Source organism: Monopterus albus, unplaced genomic scaffold (assembly GCF_001952655.1).
Source record: "Monopterus albus unplaced genomic scaffold, M_albus_1.0 scaffold377.1, whole genome shotgun sequence".
NCBI lineage: Eukaryota > Metazoa > Chordata > Actinopteri > Synbranchiformes > Synbranchidae > Monopterus > Monopterus albus.
The window spans coordinates 124,928-141,100 of record NW_018128257.1 but is presented as its reverse complement, the minus strand read 5'-3'; the positions used below and the strand labels follow the sequence as shown (position 1 = coordinate 141,100).

The 16,173-nt window shown below is 39.0% G+C and overlaps 1 protein-coding gene across 1 annotated transcript in view; it reads right to left on the bottom strand.

Annotated features, from left to right (window-relative positions):
* ano9b (anoctamin 9b) overlaps positions 1 to 13,689 on the bottom strand; it is a 21,880-nt gene extending 8,191 nt beyond the window's left edge. The window contains exons 1-12 of the mRNA XM_020585794.1: positions 13,392 to 13,689; positions 11,274 to 11,339; positions 9,207 to 9,329; positions 8,565 to 8,761; positions 7,815 to 7,864; positions 7,558 to 7,616; positions 6,883 to 6,962; positions 6,306 to 6,440; positions 3,970 to 4,063; positions 1,402 to 1,462; positions 1,236 to 1,318; positions 872 to 976 (exon numbers count right to left, since the gene is read on the bottom strand). Of these exons, the coding sequence (XP_020441450.1) occupies positions 872 to 976; positions 1,236 to 1,318; positions 1,402 to 1,462; positions 3,970 to 4,063; positions 6,306 to 6,440; positions 6,883 to 6,962; positions 7,558 to 7,616; positions 7,815 to 7,864; positions 8,565 to 8,761; positions 9,207 to 9,329; positions 11,274 to 11,339; positions 13,392 to 13,412 (1,074 nt within the window). The 5' untranslated portion in view covers positions 13,413 to 13,689. The remainder of the gene's footprint in view (positions 1 to 871; positions 977 to 1,235; positions 1,319 to 1,401; positions 1,463 to 3,969; positions 4,064 to 6,305; positions 6,441 to 6,882; positions 6,963 to 7,557; positions 7,617 to 7,814; positions 7,865 to 8,564; positions 8,762 to 9,206; positions 9,330 to 11,273; positions 11,340 to 13,391) is intronic.
* Positions 13,690 to 16,173: the final 2,484 nt, after the last annotated feature.

Below are 16,173 nucleotides of genomic sequence, written 5' to 3'. Positions count from 1 at the left end.
AGCTGTAGCCCATGTCATGCAGACGTCTGTATGTGGTGGTTCTTGATGCACTGACACCAGCCTCAGTCCACTCCTTATGAAGCTCCCCCAGATTTCTGAATCGCCCTTGCTTGACAATCCTCTCAAGGCTGCGGTCATCCCTGTCACTTTTGCACCTTTTCCGGCCACATTCTTCCCTTCTTCTTAACACTCTGTTAATATACTTTGATACTGCGTTCTGTGAGCATCCAGCTTCTTTTGCAATTGCCTTTTGAGACTTTTCCTCCTTATGGAGGGTGTCAATGATGGTCGTCTGCACAACCGTCAAGTCAGCAGTCTTCCCCATGATTCTGAAGCCTACTAAGCCAGACTGAGACAATTTCAAGGCTGAGGAAACCTTTGTAGATGTTTTGCATTAATTAGCTGACTAGACTGGGACACAAGGAGCCTACAATGTTGAACTTTGTCATGATATTCTAATTTTGTGAAATACTGGATTTGGGTTTTTTTTGTCTTTAATCCATAATCATCAAAATTGAAACAAATAAAGGCTTGAAATATTTCACTTTGTGTGCAGTGAACTAATATAACATACAAGTTTCACTTTTTGAAACAAATTATTGAAATAAATGGACTTTTCCTCAATATTCTAATTTTTTGGCACATACCTGTAGATATGTGAACAGTTGCGAACACTGCTCTGATAGTCAGTAATCAATGATCACATCTCCACCCACAAAGAGACTTTTCCCGAGAAACATTCCATGAATTACATCTATCAAGTAGTGTTCCAACACACACTGCACAACACACACCACAGCCTCCAAAAACAACACACTTACTTTTAGGTATTACTCTACAAAGGGTTCAGTGTTGCGAGTGTGTGTCTTACCATAAGTGTTACCAAAATGAGGACCACAGTGCTTCGAAAGTAGGAGTGTACAAACTGTTTTGGTGTACAGTCTGGATCGTTGACTAGATCCAGAATCAGTTCCTCCTGTCAACACACACACATACATACAAGAAATGAGCAAACTCTATGCAGTGGTAAAGACAGGTCAATGAGGACATAAGCTCCAGAAAATCCAGTAAGAAGACAATAAGTTAAAGTTTTTCCAAGGCCAAGTGTTATGTTGCCAAATTAAGCTCAATGAAATGTAGACATAAAAAACAAAATAGGAAAATAATTTATAAAAACAAAAATACCACAAGAACATGACAAAATTATATATTAATAATTATGCAAACAGCAGTACCTCTTCTTCAGACCAGTCATAGAGCTTCCATTGAGAAACATGTCTGGCTTTGGTTCTCTTCCACAGCTCCAGGAACGTAGTGGCTGAAAATACACAGAAGAGGAACTCTGCATTAAAACAGATTGCATTAGATTAGACATCACAATAGATCAGATCATAAACTCACCCCAGATTGCCATGAACATAGCAAAAGCTACAGTGCCCTCATTGTCAAAGAGATGGCTGACCTGCGTGGAAACAAACACATTGAGTATGACACTAGGAGGGACAATCAAAAATCTTTAACCACCAAACACAGGACTGGGTTTAATGTTTGTGTCTAAAGTCCTACCAAACCTCTTCAATAACACTTCTTTGTAGCAAAAGAGGATAAATTCTTTAGACAATCTAACATAACTTGTGAGGTTCAAGACGGACCGATTATAGGGCCACTACTTTCTAATCTATATCTTCAGTGGTGTCATCAGGAGACACAGCATCTCTTTCCACAGCTATGCTGATGACACTCAGCTTTATGCGATCACCACGCTTGATGCCAGGACCAATTAATGCACTTTTCAAATGTATTTTAGATATCAGTGGTGGATGTGATAAAACCTTTTACAGCTCAGCCAAGACAAGACTGATATTTTATTTATAGGTTCAAAGCTTAAAATGAGAAACCGGACACAAAGGAGTGACGCCGAGCCAACAGACCAGAATCTTTGGTGTCAGCTTTGACTCAGAACTGAATTTTAAACTTCATGTGGGGTTAGTCACCAAATCTGCCTGTTGTCATCTTCAAAATATCACTAAAGTGCATCCGAGTGAAACAGAGACACTAATGCATACTTTTATATCCAGCAGACTGGACTATTGCAATGCTCTGTTCCGGTCTAACTATGAATGGAAGGAAGGATGGATGGATGATGGATGGATGATAAAAGACAAAAACACAAGAGCAAAAGAAATAAAATTGTTTTACACTTAACTTTAACTCGACCAAGTTATCTATGGATAGATGGATTTGGCTTAAAACATCAAATGTTTATCATAACACCTTCAATTAAAAACTTGGTTCCACCAGGAAACACAGATCCAATGAAGAGACAGTATCGAGTAGTATTAGGGCATGTGTGCGTGTTCTTGTACTTGCTATATAGTGAGAATAAAAAAAAAAGTATTTTTTTGCTACAAAGTGGGGACATTTTCGGAAATTGAGGACAATTTGGCAAGTCCTCACTTTCTGAAAAATCTTTTTGAGGGTTAAAACTTGGTTTTAGGGTTCAGGTTAGGTATTGGGTGTTAGGGTTATGATAATAATAATAATAGTTTATTTATACAGCACTATAGAACTCCGCAGGAGCACAAAGTGCTTCACAAGAGGACACTAATACAAGACAATACTAAAACAAAAACCTAAACAGAGTAAACTACAAATTATTAAAAATACCCAAAATAAAAGACATCCCTATCAGAATAAGAAACAGCATAAAACAACAGGAAAACATTAGTTAAGATTAGAACGAGCTAAATACCAAAAGCCTGTCTAAAAACATGGGTTTTCAGAGTCGAATTAAAAGCTTCCAGCTCAGTTTAGGCCCAAAGCTCTGGCGATAGGGAGTTCCAAAGCCTGGGGCCATACACGGAAAAAGAGCGATCTCCCCATTTTTTGTACCTAGCCCGAGGGACAACCAGGGACAGGTGTTCTGAGGAGCGCAGGGTTCTGCGTGGCACACAGACAGAGAGAAGATCCGATATGTATGGCGGAGCAAGGCCATTCATGGTCTTAAAAACAAATAGTAGTATTTTGAAGTTAATTCTGTACTGTATTGGCAGCCAATGTAGTGAGCGAAGCACAGGGGTGATGTGGACATTGACAACAGTCGAGCTGCAGCATTTTGAACCAGTTGAAGCTTCCGCAGAAGACACAGAGATTCTGACATAGAGGGCATTACAATTCAAGACGCAAGGTGATGAAGGCATGGATGGCTTTTTCTAAATCGGCATACAATAAAAAAAGGCTTCACCTTTGTTACGAGTCTCAAATGATAACTGGTTTTAACCATGGATCTGATCTGCTTATCAAAGTTAAAATCACTGTCAAAAACGACTCAAAGGTTCCTCACAGCGCCAGTGCATGCAGGTGCTAGGGCACCTAAACTAGGTACTACAGCAATGAAGTCGGGGCTGAAAACGATGTTTTCTCTCTTGTCCTCATTTAAGTGCAGAAAATTCTGCGATAGCCAGAGTTTTATGTCACGTATACAATTTTGCAGCAGTGTAAGTTATGATTAGGTATTTCCTATGGTTAAGATTAGGGAATGCACTATGTCAGTGAGTCTCCTCGCTAAGACAGAAGTACAAATGTGTGTGTGTGTGTTTGACTCACAATGGCAAATAAAAGTCAGAGTATTTAAACCTCTTTTATTTCAGCCTTTCTTATTTAATCATTTTCTCACCAGTGGCCCACGGTTACCCTTTCTACTCATGGACATGTGTGGTTAAATGAGATTATTATTATTATTATTATTATTATGTAGAAATGAGGCCTGCACACCATAAATAGCCCAATTATTAGCTTGTTTTTAGTAGTTTCACATAAACCTATGATGACATCATTACTGATACTCTTTTGTGTTACAGTAACGGTTTAAGTGAGTTGCAGTCATATACTATACAGTTATACTTTAGTGTGAACTGACACCAACCGGTTGCAGGGAAGAGAATAAAGTGACAGATAAGAGAGGTCCACCTTAGCATAGGTACAGGTGTCTGACAGCTGCCACACTTTACAGTTGTTATCACAGCGAGGGCACATTGTGATGTTGGAGTGACACACTTCCTTTCTGAGGACACACAAAGATTAAGGTGTTAATGAACATAAAAAGTCTTGCTGTATTAGTTACTCACAGCTACTGCTACTTGTCTGCACAGCTATGATTAACAGAAACAGCTGGCTTATCATGGCTCTCCTGAAGTAATGTATCTTTGAAAGTTTTTTTTATATTACCACTAGAAGTCCCATAGGTCATACATTTTAAAATTATATACATCTTTAAATGCACTGACATTACAAATGGACCCTTTGCCACATAATGCGACTTCCGTATACAGTATATTAACAGTCGCAAGAAAAAGTAATGGCACCGTTTGCAATTTTCTGATTTTCTGCATAAATTGGCCATGAAACATGATCTGATCTTCACCAAAGTCACAAAAATCAACAAACTCAGTATTTCTAATCTGATAAGACACAGTCATGATCTTTCCTGTCTTTATTGAACACACCCATTAAACATACAAAGTGATGGTGGAAAAATTAATGGCAACCAGGTTTCTAATGTCACTAAATGGCAACTAGAGTCAAGGGTTAGCAAACCTGGAAAAGCATCATGATTTGTGCCTGCTTTGCTGCCTCTGGACCTGGACCTCTCACCATTGTGGAGGGGAAAATGAATTCCCAAGTTTATAAAGGTATCCTACAGGAATGAATGAATGTCAAGGTGAATGTCTGCAAGCTGAAACTAGGAACAAGCTGGGTGATGCAGCAGGACAATGACCCAAAACAATGAAGTAAATCTAACACAAAATGCTTCAGCCCAAAAGAAATGCTGTGGAATGACCTCAAGGGAGCCGTTCACACCAGACCATAGGTGTAGTGTTGCCAAAATGCTCCAGAATGACGCTCCGCCACTTTCTTTTCTCCAACATTTTTCCTCTGGTTGAAATTCATAATGTTGCATTATTGCATTTGAAGATCCAGTTCAATTAAATTTCAATTTTATTTACATTGCACCAATCCACAACAAAAGTCATCTCAGGACACTTTACAAAGTAAGGTCTAGACATTATTATTATTATTATTATTATTAAGGAAAAACCCAACAAATCCCATATCAGTAAAGTGTATGTCCTGCAAAATGGAATGCTCTAAGTTGTAATAATAAAATTTAAGATGTGGTGATTGATGTGCAATTGGCAAGTGTTTGTGTGTTTTGTTCATCCACATTTCAGGAAATCACATTGTATGATTTTTAAAGAATTTATTTGTCTTGCACTGCTGAACATAAGTATTTGAACACCTGAGAAACGGCAAGAATTCTGGCTTTCAAAGACCTGTTACTGTGCAGCAGAAACAGACTTTACATTTAACTTAAGTGATGTTGGAATTTCAACAAACTGTTTTACCTGTGAGTGATCAGCTGTAGGTCTATGTGACACAAGCAGGGCACAACATGGCCAAACTCTGGCACATGCTGACCAGTTGCAAGTCTCACACACAGCTGATGTGTTCACTATTGTTGGCTGACATGTAAATCAACACGAAGCAGGAGCAGCTCAGGAGGAGCTTAACACTGCAGTGGAGACCATTTATTTCCCTATAGATTTAGGCGGCATTTGATGATTGGTCATGACAAATATTGTGGGGGACAATTTTCTGTTTTTCATATTTTGGGTGGGACCTATCCTCTGTGGAGATTACACCCTAGTTATGGCTGTAACATTCACCCTGTGACAAATGGCTACTTATTCATATTGTTCTGCCACACCAGAGAATAAAGTCAGTCTAACATTTGATCGTGTGAGCAATTACAGTTGCTAACCTACGAAAAGTGTTTACATGGCCCTTGAAACAAGCTACAACTTAACCATGCGTGTGCACATTCGCACGTCACAGGTGTGCTCTGGTACTTCATCAAATAGCACTACACCTCTGTAGCAGATGTCCTAAGAATATGGCTGAGCTGAAGCAGTTCTGTGAGGAAGAGTAGGCCAAAATTCCTCCTGAGCATTGTGCATGTCTAATCCACATCTACAAGAAGAGCTTGCTTGAGGTTATTATTGTTGCCAAAGGTGGTTCAACCAGTTATTAAAACACTGTTGCCATTACTTTTTCCACCATCATTTTGTATGTTTAATGGGTGTGATCAATAAATACATGAAAGATCATGACTGTATATCAGCTTAGAAAAGTTGTGTTTGTTGATATTTGTCAGATCAGATGACATTTCATGACCAATTTATGCAGAAAACCAGGAAATTGCAAACAGTGACATTACTTTTTCTTGCAACTATATGTCAACTCACATGAGAGGGCTGGTGTTAAAAAAGGCAAGTCCATAAAGAAACACCACAACACCTACAGCAGCAGCTGGAGCCAGCAGCCTGGTGTACCAGCCCAGCCACAGGTAATACAGAGCCACCTTCTCTCCAAAGTAAGACCTGTAGAGAGGAAAATAAAATGCTCCAGAAATGCATAGGCAAGAGTCATGCTGGCAAGACAATCCACATTTGACCAATTTATGGTGAGGAGACTAGAATGATAGAATTCTTCAGACATGAGACAGGTAGTGAAATTCTGGGTTTTCACTCAGCCTCTGAATTTAAACACTTTGGTCTTTAAGAAGGGATGACATGTCATTCCATCTAGCTGGTTTTAAGAATACAAGTCCAAGTGAGAGACTATTTTTTACACTGAACTTGTAAACATAGCTGGACATTTAGGCACGTTTCATTTCCCCTGTCTATGCATTCCTGTACACATGTCATGATCATCTGTCTAAACCAGAGGTATTCAAACTCTGACGCTGTGGGTCTACAATTAGGCTAAATTAAGACAACTGCTCTCCCTGTAAGAAACAAAAAGCATAATAGATTCACTGACTTGACATCACTAATTGGTTGTCCTTTACACAGAAGCGCCCATCGAGCCCACTTCTTGGTCAGCCCTTTCTGCATCTTTCTCTGAGGATCATAAAAAAATTAAACACACAGACATTGAGTTTTGAGTTTATGTCATAATACACTGATTACGTTTCACATCAACATGTCAAAATCTGGGCAAAAATGATTTTCATGATGTGTCTATGTCCTGTGTTCATCTTCACAGCTCTTATTTCCAATAGCACAATAGCAGTGAACTGTTTTTGTAACAGATAGAACCACATGAAAATCATCTTGAATCAGGATCTTCAGCATTTGAAACAAACTGCTCAAGAAAAATATGGTGTGTCAGTCTGAACAGATTACAGCTGATTTGCCAATATCTCAGAAACATATTTAATATTTATAACTAATGATTAGTTAGTTAAGCAACATGTCATATACTTTGCTGCTGTGTATAACTATTTTTACTGTGTACTGTATACTGAGCATCTCTGGCAACATTTCTTTCAGGATGAATTCCGTTCCATATCCGATCTCATGTTTATGTTGCAGCTGAGCGAGCACTGAGCAGCTGTTCATTTAGGTAAATAGGAGTATCAGATCTGGCTTGGTGTCAGCAGATAATCACTATAAAAGGCCTGGGATCAAGACAGCAGCAGTCAATCTGACTCACCTCATGGAGGCAGAACTCGGTTTCAAACACATTGCTTTTCAGCAGTTCCTCCAGGTTCTCTGGCAGAAGAAAACACAGTGTCTGCATGAAAAGCTACTGGGTTTTCTGTTACCAATCACACGTTTCACATCCGTTCACTTATCAGTATTCATAACTGCCTGGTGAAAGTCTGTGTGCATGAGATACCGGTATGTTTCTGGATGCTCTACACAGCCACAGATTATACATGTAAGCTTTTCTAAACTAATCACACTCACCTCCTGTGTTGATGAAGGTCTGATGAAGGATGAAATGGACAATTCGGATCCTGGAGAAAGTTTGATTCAGTTTAGCATAAAGTGCTTTACAGAATAAACTGTTAATTATTTTTTTTATTTTTTTTTTACATGCAACAAGTGAGCAACATGTTGTTCCCTTGACTATAAAATGATGGAAAGGTCACATTTTAGCTAAATTGTAAATATACTGTGCAATGGAATTTGTTTTCCTTACAAATGCAAAGTGACTATAACGTGACACATCCATATTTTTTAGGCCTACATGTGCAAAACAGTTGAGCAGGAATAATAAAAAAGTCATCGTTATGCATAACGTAGAAAATAAATGCTATCCCATACAGCAACAAAGTAGCAGATGCTTCAACTAAATCCAGATGTCCACTTTAATCATCAGTCTGAGCTCAGACAGGACAGAAATGGATTCATCTGAGGTCAGAACAGTGTGTGAAGTCTGTTCCTCCCGTTGATGGGATCTCCAGGTCCGCTACAAGATATTCAGAAAAGCTAACCATCCTGAGTGACTCACAGTCCCGTAAACTGCAGTGCATTTCTGGGACACATCATGCAGCCTAAACTGAACAACTTACTGTTTAACAAACTCCTGAAGCACTGAGAACCAGCTGACCAAATTAATAGAACAACTGCACATTTCTCTATTATTTTGTCCATCCCATTTTATGTCACTGTGGTTAGGCTAAATGCAGTACTGTGTGCGTATGTGTTAGTTACCTGGTAGTCTGGCTGACAGCTCTACTTGTTTCAGAACAAAGGCTGCGGGGGTAAGAGACTTTAGTCTCACTGACATCTCCCCTTGTTTCAGAATAAGGGTTGCAGGAGTCGGAGACTTTGAGCAGATACTGGTAGTCTTCAAACATCCCCCTGGGAGCACGCAGGCCGAAGAACAGTTTGTTCTCATGGAGAAGTGTCTAACACACACATGAATGGGTTATCTTTTACCTCTTTCAGACTGAGATCCTGGTATACTGACATTAAATTGACTCTTCATTATGAGAGCTTTGCTTATTTACACTAAACCAAACAAAGCCAAAAATGTTCTATTTAGGCAGCTGCCAGTATCCCAGTAGTGGAGGCATGATGTTTAACATGACATTCAGGGTGACTAGTTTCCTCCTTATTAGATATTAACTGTTGTTTAAAAGATTTAAAAGTGTTGCTACTTTACTACCTGAACTGCTGGCATAATACAGGGTCAACAACGGCCCTCTATTCTGGGTCTGTATCTGTTATATAGACTGTCATGGCACCAACATGCCACCACAATTCCATCTTGACAAGGTAGCTTTTTATTCACACAGTCATTCATACTACATCACAGTATGTGCCAGGTCACCGTGTTGTGAAGTGACTCACAGTGATGCTGATGTTTTTCTTCTCGAGTTCCTGGATGAAGGCTCTCTGTCTCTGAGCCCTCTGGTCTTTGTCATCATCCACCTTGTGGGCCACCAGGACATAATCAAATGTCCTCTGAGGAGGCTGTTCAAACACAAAAACACCCACAGTGATAATGGCCACTATACTGTAGGTAGAAATACAATCATTACTGACTTGACTTTTACAGGTTACACTCCTTTCAGACTCTCTGACATCATAACCACCTCACTCAGTGATTGGTCAACTGTGTGATGGGGAGGTGGGATTCCAGCCTTTTTCCATTTTGAGGTTGTGAGTTCTGTTGGTTCTGTTGTCTAGTTCTTTTACATACTCTAAATTTAAGTATGTGGACACTGTCCATTTGTACTTCTGGCAGTGGGACTGTTTTTTATGTTTAGGCCTTTTAGTTACACTAACTCTTAAATGCTACACAATACAGCAGCATCCTGTCTTTTGGTAAGAAGGCCTTTTCTACTTTCAACAGGACACAAAGCCAGCTCCATAAAGAAGTGGTTTTCCCAGTTTGGTGTAGAAGACTGGTGTGCACAGCGGCCTGACTTCACCATCCAACATCTTTGAAATGACCTGAGAGCCATTCAGTGTGTTTACCTGCATTTAAGTTAAAAAGTCAGAATGAAAGAAGAGGTCATTACAATGCATACTTGGATTTAAAATAATTCCATCCAAAGTCCTCTGAACATCTGACCGATTCTTAAATTCAGAAACATTATGGTTTGAAGTCCATACACCGCTCATTCACTGTGCTGCAACACACAACTAAAAAAGTCAGGACCAAAACAGTGTCTTCTGTTATTATTATTGTTCATATCAGAAGAGACCAATATTGTTGTCAGCAGTCCAACCCCACACTGAGCACAAAGACCAGGGGCAGATGAAAACTGCCCTCCAACACCTCTACTCCTCTGTCTTATCTACATGTTCTATCTTGTTAGCAAACAGGCTAGTCACCTGCTCCTTCAGTGAATCAGCCAGGATCTGTTCAAAGAAGCAGGTTACACCTGTTTACCACAACATTATGACCACCTGCCTAATACTGTTTAGATAGGAGTCAATGCGGCAGTTGGTTGGCACTCGTGTCACTCTGCAGCTCACTGTGCATCTTATTCTGTTTGCTTCTACCAGGAAGAGCACAAATGTGTCTCCAATTCAGTGAAAGCCCTCTGACAAGTTACAGAACATATTTATACAAATTCAACAGCCTCCACACTAAGTGTGATATCAATACTGAATGTTTCTTTTCATAGAGATCAATGTACAGTTTCTCATTTTCAACCATTTTAACAAAGATTCAAACAAAATGGAATCGTTTGAAAAGGATGAATGAAATTTAAATGTTTAATCTACAGTAGGTCGACCTCATCATCAGTGACCCTGTCGCCGGTTCACTGCTGCTGCATTTTCACTATAAAAACCTAACCAGCAGTACACCCCATACTTCCCTTAACCATCATCACCAAGCATAGCCTCTGGGGTTGATGCGGACCATCCTGCTGTGTTTTTCCAGTGTATTTTCTTTCTATCAGTCTCTGTTTAGAAGAGGGAGGGGCTGCTCCCCTCTCACATATGCAGTCAGCTGTGTTTACACACTGTGCTTGTAATGCTAATGCTTGAGGAGTAAAGATGCAGACATTTAAGCAATCATGGGTGACTGCTCTGCAGGCACACCCCCTCCTCTGAGTTAAATTGAATTGAACTGAAAGTAAAACTTGGATCATGTCCTGTTGTTCAGATTTGCAGTAGTGAGGAAGGCTGAGAAACCAATTAAAGTACAGGAGGAAACTGCGAGCTCCAGTTATGTTTTCACATTCCAATAAGCCAAATACAACATGTAAATGGGACACCAGACATGAAGAGGTTCACTGTTTAATCTTAAAAGATAAAACTCTGTACATGTTCATATTACACAGGTTCATTTGTTCACAAAGTCAAAGAGGTCATTTCTGCCTACAGCCTGCCTTTGGTTATCATGTTAATGTATGAAAAGTTCAGACAAGAGGCGTACAGAGATGATCAGTGGAGTCTTACCGTAAAAGGAAGTAAAGGCTCAGTGCAGTTACCATCCTTCTGTCTGTCCCACAGCTCCATGTCTTGCTTTAACACACAGATAGGTTTACATTGTAACTACTGTACACATACTGTATGGTATAAGCATAGTGATTTTGCTTTCTCATATTACAGAGCTCTTACAGGTAATACATTTAGACTCACCTGGTCTGCTATGAACTGTTAGCTTATGGTGGCTGATGTTAGCAAATCTTAGGTACATTTTCATGCATAAAACATTACTGAGTTTAGAGACTTTGTCTGTTCTCCACTGATACTATAGTTTCAGTAGTTTTCATTTTAACCAAGTGCTAAACAGCACTTGTTGTGTTATGCCATATCCCATAATTATCTTTTGAACCATTCAGCTATATTTGTATCATCCGGCTTTAAAGAAAAAAAAACTTGTCTATCTTTTAAAAACAAAATCACAGCAAATAAGGCATGGAAAGAAACAGCATCATTGTGGAGACAATCTCCTATAGTAAGGGATAGAAAGAATCTTCTGCTAGATGTGATCACTATCCAGACGGTTAAACAGTCATGCAAAATATGTTTCACCCTGTGTGTGAAACTCCTGCTATCCAAACTATTCTAAGTTTCTGACCTCTAAGGCATTCCTTAATGCATCATGAAAGTTGTCACCCCACCCTGTAACTGTACAAAGGCAACAAACAATGAAAAGAAAAACTAAGCATACTGGTTTGCTGATTTGGCTAAATGAAATAATGCTGAAAAAAAGAAATGTGTCCCCACAGAATTCATGAACAATAAAATGCGCTCACTTCTGTCCACTCAGGTTTTTTTTACCATCCATAGCCTGGTTTCCAAAACATTTTCAGTTCAAGACCCAAAAGCGAAATGAATTTTTACATCTGCATGTATAAACTACTGATAGTGAACACAACAAAGCCTGCATTTAAAATGCAGCTTATTTGAAATATATTTATTTCATTATAAAACTACATTAGAGCAGTAATGAAATTGCTGAAACTAATGTTACATTTCTCACCACCTCATATGAAACAAACATCATTTGACTGTCAGACAACAGCATCATCATCAGACTGACTTAGTTTGAGTGGACCTAAAAAACTGGACAGTGGAGTGAAGTGTACAGGAAAATATTCTGAGTGATCATAACAGAATCCTCCAGCACAAAAACATGAGCAAAAAGACCTTTGTTTGTTTGTTTGGCCTTAGTTTGTAATGTATCTAATTCATTTTTTCACAACTCCAATGTATGCACAGCTGTGGGAGCAATATTCAGCAGCTGGCAGGTTCAGACCTGCCCAACATACTGAGCTCTCCCACTGTTTTTCTATTCTACAGCCTTTAACGCTTTTCAGTCCTCATACATTTCACAGTGGAGACAGGTCCATAGATAAACCTGGCTACTATTCTGGGAGAGCAGTGGGATATCCTGGATCGACAACAGGCCAATACTGCAGCGAACTTTAAACATGGGTGAGACTCCAAGTGACAAACAAGTTTCACTTCTGATCTGTTGAGCCCCACCACCACCACACACAAACGGTGTGTCATTCAACTGCAGTTAGAGTGTATATACAGCACTCACCTCTTGATAGTCATACTTCACCTGCAGTAATACAATTTCTATTTGCTTTACAGCTAAACAAACAAATTAATTAATACATTTAATCACTTAGTAATCAAGAATAAATTAATCAGCAACACTGTTTAAAAACTGATTTGCTTTTTTTATTCTGTATTGTTATAAAAAAAAGATTTTTGGAGTGTTGTTTAGACAAAACAAGACATTTGAAAACCACCACTTTCCTCTACTAGCTGATATTTTATCAAACAAACAAATTATTGGACAAAACAATAAAACAATCAACTGATACTGAAAATAACTTTTCACTTCCAGCTGCTTTTGTCTGCTTGTTTCAGCCAGTTTAAAACTTTATGATACTGAAATATAACAGGTGGCTTGCATGTTTAACCAAAGTATCAGTGCAATAATGAATCATGAAAGAGCCAAGTGGATTAGAATACCTGTTGTTAGAAGACTAACCCAGAACTTGTAAAATGCACTCATAAAGTTAAGCTAGGCCAGGGTACATAAAGTCTGTTTACCTCGCGGGTTGTGGAGAACATGTCGGAGGTTGTTCCAGAGTTCACGTGAAGATTGGTCAGAAGAGAAAACTATGTCCAGCAGCTGTATCCGTTTCAGTGACGCTGCAGCTCCATCACACCTTTGTCGTTTACATGAAGCAGTAACGTCCGTCATAAACAAATATTAAACATTCACCTAATCAATAACCCTTCTCTTCACTTCACTTCCGTATATTTACAGGTGAGCACGGCACCACGTTTAAGTGCGCGTGTGAAAGGTGTAAGATGCCGCTCCACCTGAAGCCGCTGACGTCACTGTAAATTAAAAGCAGTATTGGTGATGCGTTCAAATCCCGCGGGAAAGATGGAAAATTTTATTTAAAAAAAATATTTTCCAGATCGCTTTGAAATACTTTGGAAAATACTTTCAGATTGTCTGATAAAGCTAAATATTCACCAACTCACTACAGTGAGACATTTGTTAAAGCTTATTTTAATTACTAATTAATACACACATTTTCATAAAACTCATAGAATTAACCTCAGTGGTGGAAGGTAACCAAGCACATTTAAGATACAGTATTTGTACTTTCCTTGAGTATATTCATTTAATGTTACCTTATACTTTTTCTGTACTACATTTCAGAGGGCAGTCCTAACTTTTAACTGCACTACATTAATCTATACGTCCGACAGCTGCAGTTACTTTACAGATTTACAGACTTTACATTAAAATCATATCTGCTTTAAATTATGATCCATTTAATTAAACTACACACACACACACACACACACACACACACACACACACACACACACACATATACACATATAAGTAACAGTAGTATAAAAAGTCAGCTTCGCCTTAAACAGTTACTGTACAACATTAAATTGATGTGTAAATGTTGTCAGTTGTGTGATATTTCAGTTTTTCCAATAATGACATGTTACAATATAACAAATGTGTGTAAAATGAAACAAATTAAATACAACAATTAAATTGAAATGAACTACGTTTCACTGTTATGTTTTACATCAGATTAAAGTCTTCATACACGTTGTTTATGGAACTAATGGTTTATAATTAAATTAGCTTACAACCATTCACTATAATAACAAGGTAATATGTTTTTATTGTGACAGTGTAATTCACTGAAACTTCCTTGTATATAAATATAAAGCTGGCACTTTCTCTAGTGCTTTGTGAAGACACAATGATCTTTCTCCACACTGCACTGAATATGTCACACGTGGCACCAGTGAGTCACCTGTCCATCAGTTAGAAAACATTTCAGTACTGTACTTACAGAGAAGCTGGGTCTGTTCCACGAAGCAGGGTCACATGACAGTCTGGAGTGTATCCAGGTTTTTATCCAACAAGCTACTTCTTGGAAGAAATACCTGAACATACCTCACACCATTGTTTGTGTTTGTGAAAAGCAGCACATTCATTTTTAAAGACAGCCCTCTTTACATATTGTTATGAGTGTTTAAGCCTGACAACAAACAGCAGGAGGTTTTATCTCATGTAATCAGAAAACAGTTCTCTATTGGACAGTAGTTTTTACAGTGTCACTGACTTCAGCAGCTCTGAAGACCGAATGCAAACCTCCCAGACCAACAACAGTTGCTGACTTATAGATGCAGTAACTGAACAGTGTGATCAGTCAGTCATTTACTGCTTAGTTGTATGTAAACTACAGACTGTGTATAAATGCAAACCACAGACACATTAAACACTGATAAATGCAGCCACATAACAAAAATTGGTAAATTGGGGTCTGCACTGATTTATGATGAGGAAGTCAGACTCTTTGAAAACACACTGATACACAGCATATTGATATTGTGCTTGTGTGACCAGTAGCTACCTCACAGATTACACACAGTATACACTCAGTGTCCACCATACAGTCAGGAAAAAAATTATTTGAACCCCAGCTGATTTTGTAAGTTTGCCCACTAACAAAGAAATGATCAGTCTACAATTTAAATGGTAGGTTTATGTGAACAGTGAGAGACACAATAACAAAAAAATCCAGAAAAATGCATTACAAAAAAAGTTATAAAGTAATTTGCATTTTCATGAATGAAATAAGTATTTGATCCCTTTGCAAAACGTGCTTTAGTAGTTGGTGACAAAACCTTTGTTGGCAATCACAGAGGTCAGATGTTTCTTGTAGTTGGCCACAAGGTTTGCACACATCTCAGGGGGGATTTTGACCCACTCCTCTTTGCAGATCTTCTCCAAGTCATTAATGTTTCATGGCTGATGTTTGGCAACTCGAACCTTCAGCTCCCTTCACAGATTTTCTATGGGATTAAGGTCTGGAGACTGACTAGGCCACTCCATGACCTTAATATGCTTCTTCTTGAGCCAATCCTTTGTTGCCTTGGCCGTGTGTTTTGGATCATTGTCATGCTGGAATACCCAACCACGACCCATTTTCAATGCCCTGACTGAGGGAAGGAGGTTCTCACCCAAGATTTGACGGTACATGGCCCCATCCATCCTCCCTTTGATGCGGTGCAATTGTCCTGTCCCCTTGGCAGAAAAACACCCCCAAAGCATAATGTTTCCACCTCCATATTTGACAGTGGGGACGATGTTTTTGGAGTCATAGGCAGCATTCCTCCTCCTCCAAACACGGCGAGTTGAGTTGATGCCGAAGAGTTCGGTTTTGGTCTCATCTGACCACAACACATTCACCCAGTCTTCCTCTGAATCAGTCAGATGTTCGGTGGCAAACTTCAAACGGGCCTATAGATGTGCTTTCTTGAGCAGGGGGACCTTGCAGGCACA